The 26,743-nt window shown below is 44.0% G+C and overlaps 1 protein-coding gene across 2 annotated transcripts in view; it reads left to right on the forward strand.

Annotated features, from left to right (window-relative positions):
* The window catches only part of wnk3 (WNK lysine deficient protein kinase 3), a 78,810-nt gene that overhangs the window by 8,773 nt on the left and 43,294 nt on the right, over positions 1-26,743 (forward strand). For both annotated transcript variants that reach the window (XM_031803868.1, XM_031803869.1), the window contains exon 2: positions 5,812-7,059. In XM_031803868.1, coding sequence (XP_031659728.1) covers positions 6,307-7,059 — 753 coding nt within the window. In that variant the 5' untranslated portion in view covers positions 5,812-6,306. The remainder of the gene's footprint in view (positions 1-5,811; positions 7,060-26,743) is intronic.

Here is a 26,743-nt window from a genome sequence, read left to right on the forward strand (position 1 = left end):
TCATGCAAATGACCATAGAAGTTGGCAGGAGAGGACAAACAGAACTAGAACAAGGCTAATGTATGTCCCATAGACTTACATAATACGTCTGGGGATCACCACAACCACATTGGTTCCGTTTCCTAGTTTATGGTCAAACTTATATCTATTGATAAAGACGAAGACCACAATCAGATGTTGGACTTACCTTACCTTTCCACGATACGGCTCGGGTAAGAACTGTAATGTGAGGGGAATATGTCAGTTAAGAGGTTTGGAAGATTATTACTGTCTCGCTCCCATTAGGCTAGTAGATACTTACTTGACTAGACAGCCATTAGACAGAGTAGTCCAATGGCATGTTTCCACAACAATAATGGCTTTTGTGCGCTATATAGAAAAAGGGCCTATACCTTTCATCTTTGTCTCAATCCTCATGCTGCACACTGGAGTTCTATTCTTTAGTCAGATGGCGGTTCTTGCCTTGCAGTAGGGCTTATTACTGTACCGTATAGGTCTTAGTAGATGTCTTTGCCTGCTTCTGGAATGTAACTGAACTGGAATTCTTTTCTCGTTCTCCTACCTTCATGGTGTCCCTGGCACTTAGTCTAGTATATCCTCCCTTCATTGTGTCCCTAGCAGTTAGTCTAGGGTCTCCTCCCTTCATGATGATCCTAGCAGATAGTCTAGGGTCTCTCCTCCCTTCAAGGTGTCCCTAGCAGTTAGTCTAGGGTCTCCTCTCTTCATGATGATCCTAGCAGTTAGTCTAGGGTCTCCCCTCCCTTCATGATGATCCTAGCAGTTATTCTAGTATCTCCTCCCACCTTTGTACTATTGTATCACTCATTTGAGTGACAGGTATTGATATTGTGGATTCTGATTCTGAGGACATGCTTGACTGGATGTTGAGTAATTGTGATAGGATATGAAGGAGACATATGGTTGTAATGAGCTTCTGTTAGTCCCCATGTGGTGAGTAAACGTTGACATTTTAAATGTTGGGGTATAACAACGTTACAATTACGTTTTTTAAAAACTAACTTTGTAACCTCGTCCGTCCCCTGGTAAATTGCATCTACATAGAGGTGACTGGTGCATGTGACTACTTAGATACCTTTTTAAAATACTTTTATTTCTGAACAAGATAGGTAGCCTCCCAATGCCATATGTAGGCTATTCAAATGAACAAGTCATCACAACTGACTGTTCTGAACAAGCTGTTATGTAACACTATACAGGGGTGGTGGTTGACAAGAGTCATTAGCACCATACTGTAGCTGTGTTATTACAGCGTTCAAATGGTTGTGCGTGTGTGTGTGTACGTACAGATGTAGGATCTTAATTAGGGTTGCAAAGGGTCGGAAACTTTCCAGCAAAATTCCGGGATTTGTGGACTTTTTCTTAAATTCATCAAAAAAGTTAGTTCATAACAGTGAACCTTTTTTTTGTGAGATACACAAGGAAATTCTAGGTCTTGTGGCATATTTTGGTTAAACTATCCCCAATTCAATAGAATTGCAACCCTCTGCATGCACAGTGCATTCATCCATCACATGTACAGCTGATTTTCAAGATCTGGCACACTAATGAGAACTATTTATCTGTACATGGAATTGTATTCTTTTTTTAATGTTTTAATTTTTCCTAATCTTTATAGGAAAATGCCACCGGTACTATATGATGTGTGGAGACATTTCACTGCAGCTAATGTAGAAGGAAACGCTGTGTACATTTGCAAATACTGTGCGAAATCATATGTGAAGAATGCAACAAAGATGCAGAATCATCTGGCCAAGTGCATAAAGTTCCCTCAGCACTCACAACAAGCAACCTCTGACAAAAGTCCCTCTACTTATATTCAAGGGGAAAATGAGGAATCAGACACCTTATCGATAGAAACAACTCATGGTCTTCCTGGAATCAGAAGTGTTTTTGAATCAATGGAGGAACGTAGTCAGAGAAATGCTGATGAATGTCTTTCTCGAGGCTGTGTATGCAACTGGCTCACCTCTGATGCTCACAGACAATGTGTATTGGAAGAGATTTCTGAATGTTCTTCACCCAGCATACATCCCTCCAACCACACATGCTTTATCTACTCATTTGCTGGATGCAGAGTTCAACAGAGTTCAAGTGAAGGTCAAGCAAATCCTAGAGAAAGCAGACTGTATTGCAATCATTTCTGATGGGTGGTCGAATGTTCGTGGACAAGGAATAATTAACTACATCTCAACCAGTATTCTACAAGCGCATAGACACAAGGGACAACAGACACACCTGTCTCTACATTGCAGATGAGCTGAAGGCAGTCATCAATGACCTTGGACCGCAGAAGGTATTTGCACTGGTGACAGACAATGCTGTGAACATGAAGGCTGCTTGTTCTAAAGTGGAGGAGTCCTACCCTCACATCACACCCATTGGCTGTGCTGCTCATGCATTGAATCTGCTCCTCAAGGACACCATGGCACTGAAAACAAGCGAGCCAAGGAAATGGTTAGGTATGGGGTCATAAAGTTATAGCAGCAATCTTACCTCAACAAGCAAAATGAGAAGAATAAGAGCACCACATTGAAGCTGCCCAGCATCACCCGTTGGGGTGGTGTTGTCATCATGTTTGACAGTCTCCTGGAGGGGAAGGAGTCTCTCCAAGAAATGGCCATATCACAGTCTGCTGATATGGACAGCCCCATCAAGAGGATCCTCCTGGATGATGTATTTTGGGAGAGAGTGGTAAGCAGCCTGAAACTCCTGAAGAAACCTATAGCAGTAGCCATTGCATGGATTGAGGGAGAGAATGCCATCCTGTCTGATGTTCAGACTCTGCTTGCAGATGTAAGAGAAGAAATCCGTACTGCCCTGCCCACTTCACTGTTGCTCCAAGCAGAGGAAAAAGCAGTTCTGAAATGCATCAAAAAGCGTGAAGACTTCTGCCTGAAGCCCATACCCACCACAGCGTACATGTTTGACACCCAAGTATGCTGGCAAGATCACCCTGTCTGGTGCAGAGATCAACAAGGCCTATAGTCTCATCACTACAGTGTCTCGCCACCTTGGCCTGGATGAGGACAAGGTTCTTCGCAGTCTGGTAAAGTACACTTCCAAGCAAGGGTTTTGGGATGGAGATGCAATATGGCAGTCGTGCCAACATATCTCATCAGCCACCTGGTGGAAGTGACTTTGTGGATCTGAGGCTCTTTCCCCTGTTGCCTCCATCATCCTCCAAATCCCACCAACATCAGCCGCCTCAGAGCGCAACTGGTCCTTGTTTGGGAACGCACACACCAAAGCACGCAACAGGCTGACCAATACAAGGGTTTAAAAATGGGTGTGCCATCTGGGCAAATTTGAGGCATTTTGAGCCTGACAACGAACCATTCTCAACAAGGTTGGAAAGTGACAGTGAAGATGAGGCCTCAAAGTCTTATGTTCAAGAGGTGGCCATTGAGGAGGTCCAGGGAGAAGACATGGAAGCCTGAGAGGAAGACAACCAAAGCTTTAGTTTCTAGACTATCACTTTACAGAAGTGTTTGTTGAAAATGTTTTTGGGAGATGCGATGGATCATGCAATATTCCCTTAATTTTTTTGTTCAGTGAAATCATCCCATGTGAAGAGTCAACTCATTTAATTAAAGTTAAATTCGTAACAAAAAATGTTTTTTACATTTCTATTGGAAGGATTTATTCATTTGCAATTATGTCTACTTATGATAAGGTAAAAGGTTGGTTTCTTTCTTCATATGATCTGGTAAATATATCCAATGCAAAAAACATCTACATTTAAATGGTATTAATATCAATTGATTTATTTCCTTTAATTTTCAGATATGCCTAATTCCCATATATTCCTGCGGAAAGTTTTCACCTCTGAATATTCCCCAAAATGACCCTAATCTTAATTCGACCTATATTGGCACAGCAAAATAAAAATCCTGCAGCAACAGCATTTGAACATTTAGTACATAATGTTGCTTGATTGGTGATTAGGCTATTAGCTGGCCAAAAGTAGGCTAGACGAAAAGTGCATTCCTGTTAATGTAATTCGTGTTAGTGTGGGTTTTAAGTGAATTTATGTAAATCACAAAGTTAATCTGTATTTCTTGCTTTGCAGGAAAATTCTCAGCAATAAAAGAGATCAAATTAAGATCCTCCATCTGTTTGTGTGGTAATCTATTACCCTTCTATAGAAGGTTGTGTGTTAGTAGTGGAGATCCCGTCTGATCAGTTTCACTCACTGTCTGTCTGGTGGAAGTGGACACCATTGATGGGCAATTCAAATTCACTTAGCCAGCCCTACTGACTGTCATTGAATAAATTAATGAAGTATATTGGCTGGCACGAAATGACATTGCTTACTAACTGCCTGGGCAGTGTTGCTGTGCTGACGATAATGATTATGATGAATGTGTGTACTCTACATATATTACCCCCATTGTGCCGATCTTTGGCGTTCACTCCAGTTCAATTTGATTAGGGCTGTGTCCGAAGTAGCACCCTATTCCCTTTATAGTGCACTGCATTTGACCAGAGCTCATTTGACCAGGGTTGTATATAGGGAATAGGGTGCCATTTGTGATGCAGTTTATCCCCCTCTCCTCATGAATGACTCATGCAGAAATGCTCCATAATACCGCCTCATCTATCCAGTTTTTTTTATCATCACAATAGGATCTAGCACCACTATATTGATTTAATGGTCTTCACTGAACACAACTACAGTTGCAACACACTCATAAACTTCCGATTGGCAAGCTGATTAACGCAAAGCTGGGCATGATCGTCTTCAATTAAAGATTTCTTAGTTGAAATAGTTAGTCATTGCAACACTTTATAGGGGGTGCTGGGCTGTAGGAAACTGCAATCATTTCCTTAGTTGAATCAGCAATGCTACTCTAGCCCTTAACGGAGGTTAGGCTGTCATCAAGGTTTTTGATTTTTTTCTCAGAGTAGGCCATGAACATCTCAAGTCTGACCATACTTGGGAGACTTGTGGCATGGCCTGTGCTTACGCTATCTAATTAGCATAATTAATCACCTTACGGTCTTCATCATTTACCCACAAACACTGGGAATAATGCCATCTTTGACTATTTCGTCCAACATGAAGTATTAGCCAGTATCCAATTACTAGAGAATTTCTTCAGCAGGCTTATGATGGTTGAAACTGAGTGGACCTTTATCTCGGTTTCGGCTGGCTGCGAAATAAAGGCTTTCTGTGATTTTTAAAAGATCAAGTTTGGCTGGATACAACACAAACGGCAGGAATTAAAAAAAATGCATTGCAAAGAAATGCCCTGTTCCAGTCCCTTGCAAAAAAGGCAATCAACACTTGAGGTGGAATAGACACTGGGGAAATGCCTGGGAATAACACCATAAATTGGTGTTAACCAGGCAGTATTTAAAGTGTGCAATTAGAAATTGGTTACATTCAAAATGATGGAACCATTTCCTTCAAGGCTTGTATGAACATTTCCCCATTTTAATGAACATCGGATTTGGTATGATTTTAGACACTGACCAAGCATCCGTTGACAGTCAGTATTGACTGTGGAAATGAGTATAGAGTCCCAGTAAAAAATAATTGATTGATTCTTCAGAATCCTCTCAGGCCTGCCCTCTTTGTGCCTCTGAAACTGTTCTGTTGTGTGTGTCCTCTGAGCAGAACATCAAACTAAAACATTCTCAAATGTCGAAGTCAAACTGTTGTTCTTCTTGGAAATTAATACTTTAAATATGCACGAATATGACTTTTACAGTGGAAAGTTATCCGCATCTCACTCTCACTAGCCTGCTGAATATTAATGTGTTTTTATTTGTTTGTTTTCTTCACAGAATTTACCTGAGGAGATTCACCTTTTACACTTTGAAGGAGGGATTTATCCAGAAAAGGAGGGAAAGGGACACTAACTTCCCTCTCTCCCAGAGAGTTGAAAGACTTTCCTTGGCCTGTGTTTGTGTGTATAAAGGTTGGCTGAGGTGAAGCTTTATTGAGGTACCCTCAGAAAGTGCAGGGGAAAGGCTATGTACTTTAGGAGATGGAGAGAAGGAAAGTAAGGATTGAAAGTTAGTGTTGGTCGGGTGGAGAAAAGAAGCACTGTGCTGCTTATCCGTTACCTCTGTAAAGACTAAAGAAAGGAGAGAAGAGAGGAGGGAGTCTAATCTAGTGGCAGGGCCCAGTCTCGTAGTCACCAGAAACGCTGGAAGAACAGCAGCCAGAGAACCTAGAAGGTGGGTAAGAAGAGGACCACAAAAGAGAGGAGAGACGGGGACTGAAGGAGAACCAAAGGGTCGGAGGAGAGGACGGGGAGGAGGAGGCGGCGCATCCCCATGGCGACGGACCCTGGGGAACCCACAGGGACGGAGGACTCTTCGGAGAAACCTGTTGGCACACGGGAGGAGGAGACTGACCAGGAGAGCAGCAGGAGGGAGAGGACGCACAGCACCCCCTCAGACTTCCCCTCCTCCCAGACCCAAGAGAGGAGAACCGCAGAGGGAGGGGAGACAGGAGGCGGCGGTGGAAGGGGTGGAGGGCCCGGAGAGACCAGGGACAGTAAGGAAGTGGAGCCCCTGGCGGTTAGACCCATGTCTCTCTCCACACCCTCGTCCCCGGCTGCGACTGCAGCGGCTTCAAGGTCAGGGGGTCACGGGCCGAGACTGAGGAGAGAGAAGCGTTTCTTCAGGAAGAGTGTGGAGATCTGTGAGGAGGACGATGTGGTAGCGGATCCCCCAGTTGTCTCCCACTCCGCCCCCCACCTGGACTTAGTCATCACCCTTGGTGGCGCCCAGGCCGCTACCGCCGCCTCTGCAGCCCTGGGACATGACACGGCCGACCACGAACCATCCAGCCTCAGCTCCACCCAGGACCCCGGGGCCAAGGACGCCCCCTCTTCCGCCCCACCCCAGACGGGGAAGGAGCGAGACAGGGAGCAGGAGGAGGAGGCAGAGATGAAGGCCGTGGCCACCTCGCCGGGGGGGAGGTTTCTGAAGTTTGACATTGAGTTGGGGAGGGGTGCCTTCAAGACTGTTTACAAAGGCCTGGACACTGAGACCTGGGTGGAGGTGGCCTGGTGCGAACTACAGGTGAGAATACTGTACATTACTCTATGCAGGTCATGGTACTAGTTCTATCCATAGAATTACACACAGAACCATTATAATAATATATAGGATCTCTATAGTTGTGTCATAGGTTCTTGATTGCAGAAAATGGCTGTTACAGGTGTTTTAAAAAGACAAAATGATCAAGCTTCCCAAGGGGGACATATCCCCCCACCTTGCCAAACATCCTGGGGATGATAATGGTAACAATATATTGTGTTGTTTTCACTGGGCTATTGGAAAAATATATAGTTATTAGTTTTGCATCGAGTTACACACTGACACAGAGTTGCTTGACATAATGCAACAGTCATTTGAAGTCTTCCCTGGAGCTTCTCTTCTCTCTCCTCCCTGGGAAAATCTCAGCCTGTTGTCTGTTTGCTATTCAGACTGTGAGACTGACTCACTACAGCACATTGGAGACCGGTTCATCCCCAATGGCACCCTTTTCCCTACATAGTCCACTAATTTTGACTAGGGCCTTATTTTTGAGCAGAGCTCTATGTGCCCTGGTCAAAACTGGTGCATGAAATGGGGAATACGGTGCAGTTTGGGATGAAGCTTGAGACTCACTGCAGCACACTGGAGACATAGACAGAGATAGGGGTGAGAAGAGGGGAAGGAAATACAAGAGAGAAAGAATATGAACGTTTTGTTGCACTCAGGTTGGGTTGAATGACAGAAGCAATGGGAGAAAAAATGAGGGAAGTGTACCCTGGAAACATATAAATAATGGTTGAGTAGAGTAGGTACACTCTACATCCCAAAATGGCACCCTATTCCCTACACAGTGCACTACTTTTGAACAGGGCCCTACACTGTAAAAAAGAAATCCATTGTCACGGTAACTTCCTGACAGGTGTGTGTGTGTACAGGTAGAGAAAGAGGAACAATAGCCCTAATGAGAACCAACCTCACCAAGAGGTTGAGATTGAGATGAAGGATAAGGTGAACAGGCCTACTGGTACACATTCTTTCTATGTAGTGAAAGAGGAACTGTAGCCTTGAGAATGACCATTTCCATAGGGGACTCGGACTCTGTTAACTGTCGTTTATTGGCACTGAAGGGGTGATGAGCTAAAAGTGGGATTATACTCTCACCTGAGCAAGGCTGAACCCTTTACACGGCGGAGCAGCTTGTGATTTAATGACGTTGTCAAGCAACAGGGAGCAACAACCAATGACGTCAAATGGCTTGGCTCAACTGGCGGGAGACAAGAAAATAAACTTGTCTCACTATATACTGTTCACAGACACAAAAGAGAAGCTGTGTGATTCGGCAGCTGACTTGTTTGGTGTCTTTGTGTGAAAAGGCTAGTAGGCTAGTTTACGCTGGTCAGTCGTGTGTTGGCTTTGGAGCTAATCTTTTGTAGCTAATGCTAAACAGCAGCCGTGTCCAATCTCTGTGTCTGCTTGCCAAATGTATCCCAAATGGCTCCCTGTGTAGGGCACTACTTTTGACCAGGGTCCATAGGGGATAGATTGTCATTTGGGATACATTGTCTTCGAGCCAGAGTGTAGGTGGGGTCCATTCAATTTCCATTTTCCTCATTGAAAAGCAATGAGGAAAATGGCATTTTTTTTGTTCATTCCCTGAATTGAAATGGAATTTACCCTAACCCTGTTTTAAAGCACTGTTTGTAGGACTAACCACCTCAATTGCTCTCCTGCACTTTTCAGCTCTGTCCCTGTTTTAGAGCATTACTTTTTAAAATATATATGTTTTTTTGCTTCATTCAGTCAGTTTTGAAGTAAACATAAAGATAGATGAGCAGGGGAGACACAGTAGGAAGGGTGGGCATAGGTACGATCTCCTGTCTCCGTGGGCGAAATACACATATATTATATGTGCTAGCTGGGTGTGTTACCATAAGGTGGTGGGCCGACGCCGAAGACAAGGTAGTTGATCGATGTCGAGCGAGGAGCTGATTTTAAAATTGACAAAGAAATATTCTGCTGTAAAATATGTTGGCACCTTCAATTCACCATCAGAAAAAGTATATTTCAACACTGTCTAGCTCAAGCAAATTTGCAAACTGCTGAACTTGGAACCAATCAGAACTCCCGTACATACCCCTTTTGAAAAAGGCAGCCAATGGCCTGCTTCTAAGATGTAAACAGCCTCTGATCTGCTGTCTGTGTGTCAAGAGGAACTAACATTCGCTCCCAAAGACTGAAATAAGATAAATATCTGTTTGAGTGAACTTGAATTATGCACCATGCAATACGAATGGTCTTGATCATATGAAGAAGTAACTTCATTGACCATTTAGCCAATTTATTGAAAGCTAGCAAATGTTGACTAGCCTGGGCCAGCTAATACTGTAAACGTCAATGTGCCTGCACAGGAAGCTAGTGTTTCATTAGCTGTGTCTCAGCGAATTCAATTTTGCAGGGGCGCAACTTTCCCTGGGGATGGGGGACGGGACGGGACGGGACATGTCCCATCAACTTCTATAACCAATGTTGTGCCCCTGCAACTTTGAATCATGTTTTGGCATGATTATCTAATTTCTTTTTTACATTTCTTTATTTTTTATTTTTTTATTTACCCCTTTTTCTCCCCAATTTCGTGGTATTCAATTGTTGTAGTAGCTACTATCTTGTCTCATCGCTACAACTCCCGTACGGGCTCGGGAGAGACGAAGGTTGAAAGTCATGCGTCCTCCGATACACAACCCAACCAAGCCGCACTGCTTCTTAACACAGCGTGCATCCAACCCGGAAGCCAGCCACACCAATGCGCCGGAGGAAACACCGTGCACCTGGCCACCTTGGCTAGCGCACACTGCGCCCAGCCCGCCACAGGAGTCGCTGGTGCGCGATGAGACAAGGACACCCCTACCGACCAAGCCCTCCCTAACGGGGCGACGCTAGGCCAATTGTGCGTCGCCCCACGGACCTCCCGGTCGCGGCCGGTTACGACAGAGCCTGGGCAAGAACCCAGGGACTCTGATGGCACAGCTTGCGCTGCAGTACTGTCACGCCCTGGTCGAATTATTTTGTGTTTATCTTTATGTATTTGGTCAGGCCAGGGTGTGGCATGGGGTTTTTGTATTGTGGTGTGTTTTGTCTTGGGGTTTTGGTGTTAGTATTGGGATTGTAGCTTAGTGGGGTATCTAGCTAAGTCTATGGCTGTCTGGAGTGGTTCTCAATCAGAGGCAGGTGTTTATCGTTGTCTCTGATTGGGAACCATATTTAGGCAGCCATAATCTTTGAGTTTGGTGTGGGTGATTGTCCTTAGTGTCTTTTGTTCCTGTCGCTGTGTTTAGTTGACAAGTATAGGCTGTTTCGGTTTTCGTTACGTTTATTGTTTTTGTAGTGTTTGTGTTATTTCGTGTTTTACGTTTGATTGATTAAACATGGATTGCAATCTACACGCTGCGTTTTGGTCCGACTCTCCTTCACCACACCTAGAAAACCGTAACAAGTACAGCGCCCTTAACCACTGCGCCACCCGGGAGGCCCATGATTATCTAATTTCAATTAACTAGCTTGCAGGCTTAAAGAAATGTTAAATTATATTATTTGCATAGAAACACAAATCAAAGCATGTAGTTAGACAGATTTTTGTGTGTGTCATGTATGCTAGAATGGAGGTTTAAAAACGACAGCTGAATATGCATATTAGCTAATACATATGGCATAGCCTACACGACATGGTATGTGGACTAGAGGTTAACCGATTATGATTTTTCAACGCCGATACAGATTATTGGAGGACCAAAAAAAGCCGATACCGATTAATCGGACAATTCTTTAAAATATATATATATTTTGAAATAATGACAATTACAACAATACTGAATGAACAATGAACCCTTTTATTTTCACTTAATATAATACATAAAATCTATTTGGTCTCAAATAAATAATGAAACGTGTTCAATTTGGTTTAAATAATGCAAAAATACGGTGTTGGAGAAGAAAGTAAAAGTGCGATATGCACCATGTAAAAAAAGCTAACTTGCTCAGAACATGAACACATTTTATTTTTATTTTATTTTACCTTTATTTAACCAGGTAGGCAAGTTGAGAACAAGTTCTCATTTACAATTGCGACCTGGCCAAGATAAAGCAAAGCAGTTCGACAGATACAACGACACAGAGTTACACATGGAGTAAAACAAACATACAGTCAATAATACAGTATAAACAAGTCTATATACAATGTGAGCAAATGAGGTGAGAAGGGAGGTAAAGGCAAAAAAGGCCATGGTGGCAAAGTAAATACAATATAGCAAGTAAAACACTGGCATGGTAGTTTTGCAATGGAAGAATGTGCAAAGTAGAAATAAAAATAATGGGGTGCAAAGGAGCAAAATAAATAAATAAATTAAATACAGTTGGGAAAGAGGTAGTTGTTTGGGCTAAATTATAGGTGGGCTATGTACAGGTGCAGTAATCTGTGAGCTGCTCTGACAGTTGGTGCTTAAAGCTAGTGAGGGAGATAAGTGTTTCCAGTTTCAGAGATTTTTGTAGTTCGTTCCAGTCATTGGCAGCAGAGAACTGGAAGGAGAGGCGGCCAAAGAAAGAATTGGTTTTGGGGGTGACTAGAGAGATATACCTGCTGGAGCGTGTGCTACAGGTGGGAGATGCTATGGTGACCAGCGAGCTGAGATAAGGGGGGACTTTACCTAGCAGGGTCTTGTAGATGACATGGAGCCAGTGGGTTTGGCGACGAGTATGAAGCGAGGGCCAGCCAACGAGAGCGTACAGGTCGCAATGGTGGGTAGTATATGGGGCTTTGGTGATAAAACGGATTGCACTGTGATAGACTGCATCCAATTTGTTGAGTAGGGTATTGGAGGCTATTTTGTAAATGACATCGCCAAAATCGAGGATTGTTAGGATGGTCAGTTTTACAAGGGTATGTTTGGCAGCATGAGTGAAGGATGCTTTGTTGCGAAATAGGAAGCCAATTCTAGATTTAACTTTGGATTGGAGATGTTTGATATGGGTCTGGAAGGAGAGTTTACAGTCTAACCAGACACCTAAGTATTTGTAGTTGTCCACGTATTCTAAGTCAGAGCCGTCCAGAGTAGTGATGTTGGACAGGCGGGTAGGTGCAGGTAGCGATCGGTTGAAGAGCATGCATTTAGTTTTACTTGTATTTAAGAGCAATTGGAGGCCACGGAAGGAGAGTTGTATGGCATTGAAGCTTGCCTGGAGGGTTGTTAACACAGTGTCCAAAGAAGGGCCGGAAGTATACAGAATGGTGTCGTCTGCGTAGAGGTGGATCAGGGACTCACCAGCAGCAAGAGCGACCTCATTGATGTATACAGAGAAGAGAGTCGGTCCAAGAATTGAACCCTGTGGCACCCCCATAGAGACTGCCAGAGGTCCGGACAGCAGACCCTCCGATTTGACACACTGAACTCTATCAGAGAAGTAGTTGGTGAACCAGGCGAGGCAATCATTTGAGAAACCAAGGCTGTCGAGTCTGCCGATGAGGATGTGGTGATTGACAGAGTCGAAAGCCTTGGCCAGATCAATGAATACGGCTGCACAGTAATGTTTCTTATCGATGGCGGTTAAGATATCGTTTAGGACCTTGAGCGTGGCTGAGGTGCACCCATGACCAGCTCTGAAACCAGATTGCATAGCAGAGAAGGTATGGTGAGATTCGAAATGGTCGGTAATCTGTTTGTTGACTTGGCTTTCGAAGACCTTAGAAAGGCACGGTAGGATAGATATAGGTCTGTAGCAGTTTGGGTCAAGAGTGTCCCCCCCTTTGAAGAGGGGGATGACCGCAGCTGCTTTCCAATCTTTGGGAATCTCAGCCGACACGAAAGAGAGGTTGAACAGGCTAGTAATAGGGGTGGCAACAATTTCGGCAGATAATTTTAGAAAGAAAGGGTCCAGATTGTCTAGCCCGGCTGATTTGTAGAGGTCCAGATTTTGCAGCTCTTTCAGAACATCAGTTGAATGGATTTGGGAGAAGGAGAAATGGGGAAGGCTTGGGCGAGTTGCTGTTGGGGGTGCAGTGCTGTTGTCCGGGGTAGGAGTAGCCAGGTGGAAAGCATGGCCAGCCGTAGAAAAATGCTTATTGAAATTCTCAATTATGGTGGATTTATCAGTGGTGACAGTGTTTCCTATCTTCAGTGCAGTGGGCAGCTGGGAGGAGGTGTTCTTATTCTCCATGGACTTTACAGTGTCCCAGAACTTTTTTGAGTTAGTGTTGCAGGAAGCAAATTTCTGCTTGAAAAAGCTAGCCTTGGCTTTTCTAACTGCCTGTGTATAATGGTTTCTAGCTTCCCTGAACAGCTCCATATCATGTGAACTTCCGGCGCCGACAGAGATACACTAGTACCCCAGGTTTCATTACATACAGCCGAGAAGAACTACTGAATATAAGATCAGCGTCAACTCACCATCAGTACGACCAAGAATATGTTTTTCGCGATGCGGATCCTGTGTTCTGCCTTACAACCAGTGCAACGGAGTGGATTACATGCAGCGACCCAAAAAAAACGACTCAGAAAAAGAGGGAAACGAAGCGGTCTTCTGGTCAGACTCCGGAGACGGGCACACCGTGCACCACTCCCTAGCATTCTTCTTGCCAATGTCCAGTCTCTTGACAACAAGGTTGATGAAATCCGAGCAAGGGTAGCATTCCAGAGGGACATCAGAGACTGTAACGTTCTCTGCTTCACGGAAACATGGCTAACTGGAGAGACGCTATCCGAAGCGGTGCAGCCAGCGGGTTTCTCCACGCATCGCGCGGACAGAAACAAACATCTTTCTGGTAAGAAGAGGGGCGGGGGCGTATGCCTTATGACTAACATGACATGGTGTGATGAAAGAAACATACAGGAACTCAAATCCTTCTGTTCACCTGATTTAGAATTCCTCACAATCAAATGTAGACCGCATTATCTACCAAGAGAATTCTCTTCGATTATAATCACAGCCGTATATATCCCCCCCAAGCAGACACATCGATGGCTCTGAACAAACTTTATTTAACTCTCTGCAAACTGGAAACGATTTATCCGGAGGCTGCATTCATTGTAGCTGGGGATTTTAACAAGGCTAATCTGAAAACAAGACTCCCTAAATTTTATCAGCATATCGATTGCGCAACCAGGGGTGGAAAGACCCTGGATCATTGTTACTCTAACTTCCGCGACGCATATAAGGCCCTGCCCCGCCCCCCTTTCGGAAAAGCTGACCATGACTCCATTTTGTTGATCCCTGCCTACAGACAGAAACTAAAACAAGAAGCTCCCACGCTGAGGTCTGTCCAACGCTGGTCTGACCAATCTGATTCCACACTCCAAGACTGCTTCCATCACGTGGACTGGGAGATGTTCCGTATTGCGTCAGACAACAACATTGACGAATAAGCTGATTCGGTGTGCGAGTTCATTAGAACGTGCGTTGAAGATGTCGTTCCCATAGCAACGATTAAAACATTCCCTAACCAGAAACCGTGGATTGATGGCAGCATTCGTGTGAAACTGAAGGCGCGAACCACTGCTTTTAATCAGGGCAAGGTGTCTGGTAACATGACTGAATACAAACAGTGCAGCTATTCCCTCCGCAAGGCTATCAAACAAGCTAAGCGCCAGTACAGAGACAAAGTAGAATCTCAATTCAACGGCTTAGACACAAGAGGCATGTGGCAGGGTCTACAGTCAATCACGGACTACAGGAAGAAACCCAGCCCAGTCACGGACCAGGATGTCTTGCTCCCAGGCAGACTAAATAACTTTTTTGCCCGCTTTGAGGACAATACAGTGCCACTGACACGGCCTGCAACGAAAACATGCGGTCTCTCCTTCACTGCAGCCGAAGTGAGTAAGACATTTGAACGTGTTAACCCTCGCAAGGCTGCAGGCCCAGACGGCATCCCCAGCCGCGCCCTCAGAGCATGCGCAGACCAGCTGGCCGGTGTGTTTACGGACATATTCAATCAATCCCTATACCAGTCTGCCGTTCCCACATGCTTCAAGAGGGCCACCATTGTTCCTGTTCCCAAGAAAGCTAAGGTAACTGAGCTAAACGACTACCGCCCCGTAGCACTCACATCCGTCATCATGAAGTGCTTTGAGAGACTAGTCAAGGACCATATCACCTCCACCCTACCTGACACCCTAGACCCACTCCAATTTGCTTACCGCCAAAATAGGTCCACAGACGATGCAATCTCAACCACACTGCACACTGCCCTAACCCATCTGGACAAGAGGAATACCTATGTGAGAATGCTATGTGACTACAGCTCGGCATTCAACACCATAGTACCCTCCAAGCTCGTCATCAAGCTCGAGACCCTGGGTCTCGACCCCGCCCTGTGCAACTGGGTACTGGACTTCCTGACGGGCCGCCCCCAGGTGGTGAGGGTAGGCAACAACATCTCCTCCCCGCTGATCCTCAACACTGGGGCCCCACAAGGGTGCGTTCTGAGCCCTCTCCTGTACTCCCTGTTCACCCACGACTGCGTGGCCACGCACGCCTCCAACTCAATCATCAAGTTTGCGGACGACACAACAGTGGTAGGCTTGATTACCAACAACGACGAGACGGCCTACAGGGAGGAGGTGAGGGCCCTCGGAGTGTGGTGTCAGGAAAATAACCTCACACTCAACGTCAACAAAACTAAGGAGATGATTGTGGACTTCAGGAAACAGCAGAGGGAACACCCCCCCATCCACATCGATGGAACAGTAGTGGAGAGGGTAGCAAGTTTTAAGTTCCTCGGCATACACATCACAGACAAACTGAATTGGTCCACTCACACAGACAGCATCGTGAGGAAGGCGCAGCAGCGCCTCTTCAACCTCAGGAGGCTGAATAAATTCGGCTTGTCACCAAAAGCACTCACAAACCTCTACAGATGCACAATCGAGAGCATCCTGGCGGGCTGTATCACCGCCTGGTATGGCAACTGCACCGCCCTCAACCGTAAGGCTCTCCAGAGGGTAGTGAGGTCTGCACAACGCATCACCGGGGGCAAACTACCTGCCCTCCAGGACACCTACACCACCCGATGCTACAGGAAGGCCATAAAGATCATCAAGGACATCAACCACCCGAGCCACTGCCTGTTCACCCCGCTGTCATCCAGAAGGCGAGGTCAGTACAGGTGCATCAAAGCTGGGACCGAGAGACTGAAAAACAGCTTCTATCTCAAGGCCATCAGACTGTTAAACAGCCACCACTAACATTGAGTGGCTACTGCCAACACACTGTCAATGACACTGACTCTACCCCAGCCACTTTAATAATGGGAATTGATGGGAAATTATGTAAATATATCACTAGCCACTTTAAACAATGCTACCTTATATAATGTTTCTTACCCTACATTATTCATCTCATATGCATACGTAGATACTGTACTCTATATCATCGACTGCATCCTTATGTAATACGTGTATCACTAGCCACTTTAACTATGCCACTTGGTTTACATACTCATCTCATATGTATATACTGTACTCGATATCATCTACTGTATCTTGCCTATGCTGCTCTGTACCATCACTCATTCATATATCCTTATGTACATATTCTTTATCCCCTTACACTGTGTATAAGACAGTAGTTTTTTTTGGAATTGTTAGTTAGATTACTTGTTCGTTATTACTGCATTGTCGGAACTAGAAGCACAAGCATTTCGCTACACTCGCATTAACATCTGCTAACCATGTGTATGTGACAAATAAAATTTGATTTGATTTGATATCACGGGGGCTGTTCGATGCTAATGCAGAACGCCATAGGATGTTTTTGTGTTGGTTAAGGGCAGTCAGGTCTGGGGAGAACCAAGGGCTATATCTGTTCCTGGTTCTAAATTTCTTGAATGGGGCATGTTTATTTAAGATGGTTAGGAAGGCATTTAAAAAAAATATCCAGGCATCCTCTACTGACGGGATGAGATCAATATCCTTCCAGGATACCCCGGCCAGGTCGATTAGAAAGGCCTGCTCGCAGAAGTGTTTCAGGGAGCGTTTTACAGTGATGAGTGGAGGTCGTTTGACCGCTGACCCATTACGGATGCAGGCAATGAGGCAGTGATCGCTGAGATCTTGGTTGAAGACAGCAGAGGTGTATTTAGAGGGGAAGTTGGTTAGGATGATATCTATGAGGGTGCCCGTGTTTAAGGCTTTGGGGAGGTACCTGGTACGTTCATTGATAATTTGTGTGAGAATGAGGGCATCAAGTTTAGATTGTAGGATGGCTGGGGTGTTAAGCATGTTCCAGTTTAGGTCGCCTAGCAGCACGAACTCTGAAGATAGATGGGGGGCAATCAGTTCACATATGGTGTCCAGAGCACAGCTGGGGGCAGAGGGTGGTCTATAGCAGGCGGCAACGGTGAGAGACTTGTTTTTAGAGAGGTGGATTTTTAAAAGTAGAAGTTCAAATTGTTTGGGTACAGACCTGGATAGTAGGACAGAACTCTGCAGGCTATCTTTGCAGTAGATTGCAACACCGCCCCCTTTGGCAGTTCTATCTTGTCTGAAAATGTTGTAATTTGGAATTAAAATGTCTGAATTTTTGGTGGTCTTCCTAAGCCAGGATTCAGACACAGCTAGAACATCCGGGTTGGCAGAGTGTGCTAAAGCAGTGAATAGAACAAACTTAGGGAGGAGGCTTCTAATGTTAACATGCATGAAACCAAGGCTATTACGGTTACAGAAGTCGTCAAAAGAGAGTGCCTGGGGAATAGGAGTGGAGCTCGGCACTGCAGGGCCTGGATTCACCTCTACATCGCCAGAGGAACATAGGAGGAGTAGAATAAGGGTACGGCTAAAAGCTATGAGAATTGGTCGTCTAGAACGTCTGGAACATAGAGTAAAAGGAGGTTTCTGGGGGCGATAAAATAGCATCAAGGTATAATGTACAGACAAATGTATGGTAGGATGTGAATACAGTGGAGGTAAACCTAGGTATTGAGTGATGAAGAGAGAGATATTGTCTCTAGAAACATAATTGAAACCAGGAGATGTCATTGCATGTGTGGGTGGTGGAACTAATAGGTTGGATAAGGTATAGTGAGCAGGACTAGAGGCTCTACAGTGAAATAAGCCAATAAACACTAACCAGAACAGCAATGGACAAGACATATTGACATTAAGGAGAGGCATGCTTAGTCGAGTGATCAAAAGGGTCCAGTGAGTGGAGAGGTTGGTTGGTGATTTAGACAGCTAGCCAGGCCATCGGTAGCAAGCTAGCATAGGATGGAGGTCTGTTGTTAGCCACCTCTTGCGTTCCGTCAGTAGATTAGTGGGGTTCCGTGTGGTAGAGGGGATTAATCCAAATCACACAACAACAACAAAAATAAAAACAATCGATATAGTTATAGAGGCCCAAGAAGAAAACATTAGTAATAATAAAAATAAATAAATTGTCCGATTGTCTATTCAGATAGCAGCCGGTAAGACAGCTAACGGTTAGCAGGCCGCAGATGGGCGTTCAGGTAACGTCGCGACGGAGGAGCCAGCCGGATCTCCTTCGGGTAGATAACGTCGGCAGTCCAGTTGTGAAGGCCCGGTGGGGCTCCGCGTAGGGAGTAAAACGGGTTCGGATAGGTGACTGCAGCCCAGGAGTGATTGATGGAACTCAGGAGTGATTGACGGAGCTGGCTAGCTCCGGAATAATTGATGTTTGCTCCGGAATCGACGAAGGCCGATAGTCACACTGATAGCAGCTAGCTAGCTGTGAGATCCGGGTATGAATGTCCAGAGAGCAGTCGAAATCCAGGGACATGGAGAGAAAAATTGGTCCGGTATGTTCCGTTCCGAGCCGCGCTGCGCCGTACAGAACTGGCGATAGATTTTCGAGCTAAAGGATAGCTGATGACCACAAACCGTGGTTAGCTGAATACTAACGATTTGCCAGTAAAGGAGCTAACTAGCTTCTGGATTAGCTTCTGAACTAGCTTCTGGATTAGCTTCTGGGCTAGCTTCTGGCTAGTTTCAGGCTAGCTTCTTGGAGTTTCTGGCTAGCTTCTTGGAGGATTACAGATTTGAGGTAAATATTACTTTTTTATAAATATAAATTGGTGAGGCGGGTTGCAGGAGAGTGTTTTGAAGATGAGTTGATGGAAAATAAAAATAAAAAAAGTAAAAATAAAAAAAGTTGTAAATATATATATATATACAGGACACGACAAGACGAGGACAAAAGACGTCTGAACTGCTATGCCACCTTGGAGGGAAATTAGAAATGAAAGCTGGTGGTTCAATATTCCCAGTTCATCAATATTACCAGTTAAGAAGTTTTATGTTGTAGTAATAGGAATTATGACGTGTCGACTATTTCTCTCTATACCATTTGTATTTCATATACCTTTGACTATTGGATGTTGTTATAGGCACTTTAGTAATGCATATTGGGAGTTGATAGGCTTGAAGTCATAAACAGCGCTGTGCTTCAAGCATTGCTAAGAGCTGCTCGCAAACACAGTAAAGTGCTGTTTCAATGAATTCTTACGAGCCTGCTGCTGCCTACCACCGCTCAGTCAGACTGCTCTATCAAATATCAACTCATAGACTTAAATATAATAAACACACAGAAATACGAGCCTTTGGTCATTAATATGGTCAAATCTGAAAACTATAATTTAGAAAACAATACGTTTGTTCTTTCAATGAAATACGGAACCATTCCGTATTTTGTCGAATGGGTGGAAACCCTAAGTCTAAATATTGCTGTTACATTACATAACCTTCAATGTTATGTCATAATTACGTAAAATTCTGGAAAATTAATTACGGTCTTTGTTAGGAAGAAACACAGTTCGCAACGTGCCAGGCGGCCCAAACTGTTGCATATACCATGACTCTGCTTGCACTGAACGCAAGAGAAGTGACCCAATTTCCCTAGTTAATATTGCCTGCTGACATGCATTTATTTTAACTAAATATGCAGGTTTAAAAAATATTTACTTCCGTGTATTGATTTTAAGAAAGGCATTGATGTTTATGGTTAGGTACATTTGTGCAACAAATGTGCTTTTTTTTCACAAATGCGATTATGTAAAATCATCACCTGTTTGGCAAAGTTTAAGTAGGTTGTGATTCGATGATAAATTAACAGGCACTGCATTGATTATATGCAACGCAGGACAAACTATTTAACCTCGTAATATCATCAACCATGTGTAGTTAACTAGTGATTATGTGAAGATAGTTTTTTTACAAGATAAGTATAATGCTAGCAACTTACCTTGGCTCCTTTTGACGCTGCACTCGTGGCTGCCACACAGTTTTCTCGTGGATTGCAATGTAATCGGTCATAATCGATGTCCAAAAAGGCAGATTACCGATTGTTATGACAACACCGATTAATCGGTCGACCTCTGTGGACACCCCTTCAACTTAGTGGATTTGGCAGGTGTATAAAATCATGCACACAGCCATGCAGTCGCCATAGACTGAAACATTGGAAGTAGAATGGTCTGTACTGAAGAGCTCAGCGACTTTCAACGTGTCACCATCATAGGATGCCACCTTTCAAACAAGTCAGTTTGTCAAATTTCTGCCCTGCTAGAGCTGCCCCAGTCAACTGTAAGTGCTGTCATTGTGAAGTGGAAACGTCTAGGAGCAACAACGGCTCAGCCGCGACGTGGTAGGCTACACAAGCTCACAAAACGGGACCGCCTATTGCTGAAGCGCGTAGCGGGTAAAAACCGTCTGTCCTAGGTCCATACAGAAATGGTTTGTTGAGATCGGTGTGGAAGAACTTGACTGGGCTCTGACTGGCCTGCACAGAGCCCCGACCTCAACACCTTTGGGATGAATTGGAACGTAGCACGTCCCCGCAGCAAGTCCTCTGGTCATGTTTATTGTACCACCAGAGAAGGAAACCTGCACTAGTATTGTACGTATTCTGCTTTGTCCCTTATCTCAAGTAATGAAAGCAGTGTTTTTTTATCCCACTTTAGGCCTATTCTAACTTATGAAAACTGTTGAGAGAGGGAGAGCGGGATGGAAGGAGGGCATGGGTGGGAGGGAGGGATGGAGAAGGGTATGGAAGGAGAAAGCATGGGAGATGGAGGGATAATAAGAGGTAGAATGACGGAGTTAGAGACTGATGAGCCAAAAAGAGGATTAACATGGCATCACTCCCAGAGAGTGGCCGTGTGGCTAATACTAACCTAACACGCGCACAAACACACATCCTTGTCTGGTCACATACAGATGGATCCACTGGCACAGATAATACAATCACTATATCTCATGGCCTGCATTTCCTCCCTGCTGCTCCCTGTTGATGATGAAGATACTTGTGAGGTAGTTGACACAATAACATGTATACACAGCAGCAAACATACACACATTATGCATGTTGTACATGAGACACACTCTAAGTGAGGTCCTGTCCTCACACCCACACAGAGAATCACTCCAGAAACAGGGATTAGCTCTGCTAATGCACCTTGAAAGAGAGAATGGGTGAGGGAAGTTCACAGTGCGGACACTGTCTCAGTCACAGCGGCTCTTCTTTCCTCTCCCTCATTTCACTCCTCCTTCCTCACCCTTCACCTCACAAATTCCCTGCTAAAAGGGCAACTCTATATATCCCCCAGGCTAACATTTCAGCTTTCAGCTCTAATTTACCACATTCATTAGCTAAGAACGTTCATCGGTGTGTCTGTGTGTGTGTAATTGCGTGTGTGTGTATGCCACTCCCCCCCCCCCCCCCCCCCCCCTCTCTCTTTGTCTCTCTCGTTGTCTGTCAGAGCGAGTATACAGAGTGATCCAGGGAGTTAATTACAGTGGGTGCCTGTCAGGCGGGAACAAAAATCCTGCACCGACAGCACAACTAACTGGTCTGGGGCGGTCTGGGCTGGGGCAGGAACCCACACAAACCCACCCCAACCCTCTCCAGTCCTGTCAGCCCACTGAGCCCAGACTGGCCTAACCCAATCCAGCTCAGCCCAAATCCACCCTGTGTGTGTTTTGGGAATGTATTTGTGTCAGAGAGTGTCTGTGTGCAGTTGGTTGGTATCTGTGTGCATGTGTGCGTGCGTGTTTGCAATGAGCCAGCCAGCAAGGGGATAAAGCTAGTCTAGCCTACAGAGTCTAGTGTAGCAGAAGTAACCTGTCCAGGAATGACCGGTTCTGACCAGTCAGTGGATGGAACCGCATTGAGGTCCGCTTTACAGCAGTGAAAGGTTGCTTAGGGCCGCTTTACCGCAGTAAAAGGTTGCTATGTGACAATTGTTAGGGATGTCGGAGTGATTTAAAGTGTCTTCTTAGAACAGCAGGCAGCCTGGACCCCTGGGGATTCTCCTTAGTATTTATGTCCTGTCCAGACACAGACAGAGGGACTAATGCTCACACACGCACAAACATACTGACTAATGAACGCGCACACACACACACACACACACACACACACACACACACACACACACTCACACAGGGTTAATGCTTATATATCAAAAGCGCCTCAAACACAGTTGTTTGTTTCCTTCCAGAGGAGGGGTCAAACAACCATCTGATGCTCAGGCTCCATTTGGAGCCTGAGTGAAGAGAGATTTGGTTCTGGGTGCTTTAATCTTCGTTAGTTACAAATTAATACAGGTATTTTGTGTGTGTGTGTGTATGTGTGTTTACTCAGGGAAGAAGGGAAGAAGAGACCCTCTATTATTGGATTAAAGTCAAAGGTCAAACAACCACAACGATAATCTCGTAGCACAGAAAAGTTTAGGAAAGGCAGATCTTAAAGGGCCCTTATAGTCCAGTGGGGAGAAACAAGGTCTGGAGACCCTGTCACTTACATGTGGTATCATGGTTTGGCCGGGGTAGTCCGTCATTGTAAATAAGAATTTGTTCTTAACTGACTTGCCTAATTAAATAAAGATAAAATAAATATGTGTTCTTTATAATCCAGTGGGGAGAAATGGTATGGAGACCCAGTTAGTTACATGTGGTATCATGCGTTTTCAGTCAGCTCAGCCCCTCGATTGGATTATACTGGATTACGCTGTAGGAGTCAAAGGTCATAATCATGATAATCCCATAGCACTACCATTTCGTTGTGTTGACTGGTTCAGATACCATTGGTAGTTTACACTAAAGAGACATACAGTCAATTTTGTTCATCTTTGACAAAAAAACATGAATGGCTGAATTGTTGTTGTTAGTGGTGCAGTAGTTGAGTAGGTTGATAGTGTTTCAGTATTGCAAGAAGAAGAGGCCAGTTGTGAGGGAGTGGCTGGCTCTTTGTCTTCAACTTTACATCTCAGTCTGAAGCCTGATGGAAAACCGTCCAACTTTTACACACCAGTAGAGTTCAGATTTATGTTGATAGGAAATGAACCAGCAAAAGTACAATCCATACTATTGATTCATGACTAAAATAGTACAAATGGAATTGATTAAAACCAGCCTGCAATTATTTATTAGTCCAGATTAGAATCGATCTGACCAGATTGACCAGACGTGTTCAACTAGGCTAGTGATAGTCAAACTGTGGCCCAGGGGCCATATCTGGTGCACCATGACCCGATGGACATTTGGCCCCTTTCATCGAACTGTGAGGTCACAGCAAAGCATGATGTTATATGAATCATTGATTGTTATGACGTATGGTTGGTAGGGCTGGGAATTGCCAGGGACCTCACAAATCGATATTATTGTGATACTTAGGTACCAATACAATATGTATTGCGATTCTCAAGATTCTTTGTATAGCGATTTGATTGCAATTTTATTTTCCAAACATATTGCTCATGAGATTTTTTTATATCAGTCATGGGAATAAAAGTTCAGAAAACATGTTGACTCATGACTCAAAGAAAATGGAGAACAAGCTATAGGATTAAAAATAATATAGAGTTTTGGCTCCGGTACAGCTAGCTAATGCTACCAAGATCGTGCGTTATAAGGAGCAGGTGTGAGTGCAAGAAATAAAAAAATATATACAGTATAGAGGTCGACCGATTTATGATTTTTCAATGCCGATACCGATTATTGGAGGACCAAAAAATCCGAAACCAATTAATTACAAATTAATAATGACAATTACAACAATACTGAATGAACACTTATTTTAACTTAATATAATACATCAATAAAATCAATTTAGCCTCAAGTAAATAATGAAACATGTTCAATTTGGTTTAAATAATGCAAAAACAAAGTGTTGGAGAATAAAGTAAAAGTGCAATATGTGCTATGTAAGAAAGCTAACGTTTCAGTTCCTTGCTCAGAACATGAGAACATATGAAAGCTGGTGGTTCCTTTTAACATGAGTCTTCAATATTCCCAGGTAAGAAGTTTTAGGTTGTGGTTATTATAGGAATTATAGGACTATTGCTCTCTATACCATTTGTATTTCATTAACCTTTGACTATTGGATGTTCTTATAGGCACTTTAGTATTGCCAGTGTAACAGTATAGCTTCCGTCCCTCTCCTCGCTCCTCCCTGGGCTCGAACCAGCAACACAACGACAACAGCCACCATCGAAGCAGCATTACTCATGCAGAGCAAGGGGAACAACTACTAGAAGGCTCAGAGCGAGTGACGTTTGAAACGCTATTAGCGCGCGCTAACTAGCTAGCCATTTCACTTCGGTTGCACCAGCCTCATCTCAGGAGTTGATAAGCTTGAAATCATAAACAGCGCAATGCTTGACGCACAACGAAGATCTGCTGGCAAAACGCACGAAAGTGCTGTTTGAATGAATGTTTACGCGCCTGCTTCTGCCTACCACCGCTCAGTCAGATACTTAGATACTTGTATGCTCAGTCACATTTATATGCAACGCAGGACACGCTAGATAATATCTAGTAATATCATCAACCATGTGTAGTTAACTAGTGATTATGATTGATTGTTTTTTATAAGATAAGTTTAATGCTAGCTAGCAACTTACCTTGGCTTACTGCATTTGCGAAACAGGCAGTCTCCTTGTGGAGTGCAATGAGAGAGAGGCAGGTCATTATTGCGTTGGACTAGTGAACTGTAAGGTTGCAAGATTGAATCCCCCGAGCTGACAAGGTGAAAATCTGTCGTTCTGCCCCTGAACGAGGTAGTTAACCCACCGTTCCTAGGCCGTCATTGAAAATAAGAATGTGTTCTTAACTGACTTGCCTAGTTAAATAAAGGTATAAAAATACTGATTGTTATGAAAGCTTGAATTCGGCCCTAATTAATCGGCCATTCTGGTTAATCGGTCGACCTCTAATACAGTACCAGTCAAAAGTTTGGACACACCTACTCATTCAAAGGTTTTTTGTAGAATAACATTGTAGAATAATAGTGAAGACATTAAAACTATGAAATAACACATGGAATCATGTAGTAAACAAAAAGGTGTTTAAACAAATCAAGATATGTTATATTTGAGATTCTTCAAAGTAGCCACCCTCACACCTGCGCTTATTATTTTCTTTCTGGCAGTGATTATGCTGAGAGCAGCTATTTCAAAGGAGGAGTCTACTTGCAATAACTGTGATCTGTGGTTATTTGTGTTAAATGTAAACGTCACCAACAAAGATCTTCATTATCATAAATGACAGTCTTCTCCCTGGCCTGTACAGAACACTCTTTGTAAACGAGCGTTCCTTGGACAGCCATAGACGGACTGTACAAAACAATAGGAACCACCTGCTCTTTCCATGACAGACTGACCCAGGTTAATCCAGCTGAAAGCTTCGATCCATTATTGGTTTCACTTGTTAAAGCCACTTCAATCAGTGTAGATGAAGGGGAGGAGACAGATTTTAAAGAAGGATTTTTAAGCCTTGAGACAATTAAGACATGGATTGTGTGTGTGCCATTCAGAGGGTGAATTTAAGTGCCTTTGAACGGTGTATGAAGGTAGGTGCCAGGCACATTGGTTTGTGTCAAGAACTGCAACGTTGCTGGAGTTTTCACACTCATCAGCTTCCCGTGTGAATCAAGAAGGACCCAGAGAACATCCAGCCAACTTGACACAACTATGGGAAGCATTGGAGTCAACATAGGCCAGCATCCCTGTGGAACGCTTTCGACATCTTGTGGAGTCCATGCCAAGACAAATTGAGGCTGTTCTGAGGGCAAAATACATGTCTCCAAGCATAGATGTTACAGCACATATAAGGATCATTATGGTAAAGAATTGTCTCTCTGTACAGACAGCTAACACCAGAACAATATCTGAATGTCTATATTTGGCCTAACACCCTTCGTGAATCACCATTGCTTAGCCTATAGACTCAACATCAACTTGATATGCATCCAACGGCCTCTCGTAATATCTTCTGGTGCTGGTTAATTGGAAAGAAACCCCAAGAGTGTGATTTTTAGATGTTAATTAAGTATTGATCATAGAGGCTCCCTAAACTCTTCAGACGGGAATCAACTCTCCTTGTCATTAATCCTTAAGTCTATTGACTCACCCAATATAAGTAACATAATAATCAATATACAGTGCCTTGCGAAAGTATTCGGCCCCCTTGAACTTTGCGACCTTTTGCCACATTTCAGGCTTCAAACATAAAGATATAAAACTGTATTTTTTGTGAAGAATCAACAACAAGTGGGACACAATCATGAAGTGGAACGACATTTATTGGATATTTCAAACTTTTTTAACAAATCAAAAACTGAAAAATTGGGCATGCAAAATTATTCAGCCCCCTTAAGTTAATACTTTGTAGCGCCACCTTTTGCTGAGATTACAGCTGTAAGTCGCTTGGGGTATGTCTCTATCAGTTTT

Source organism: Oncorhynchus kisutch, linkage group LG24, assembly GCF_002021735.2.
Source record: "Oncorhynchus kisutch isolate 150728-3 linkage group LG24, Okis_V2, whole genome shotgun sequence".
Lineage (NCBI taxonomy): Eukaryota > Metazoa > Chordata > Actinopteri > Salmoniformes > Salmonidae > Oncorhynchus > Oncorhynchus kisutch.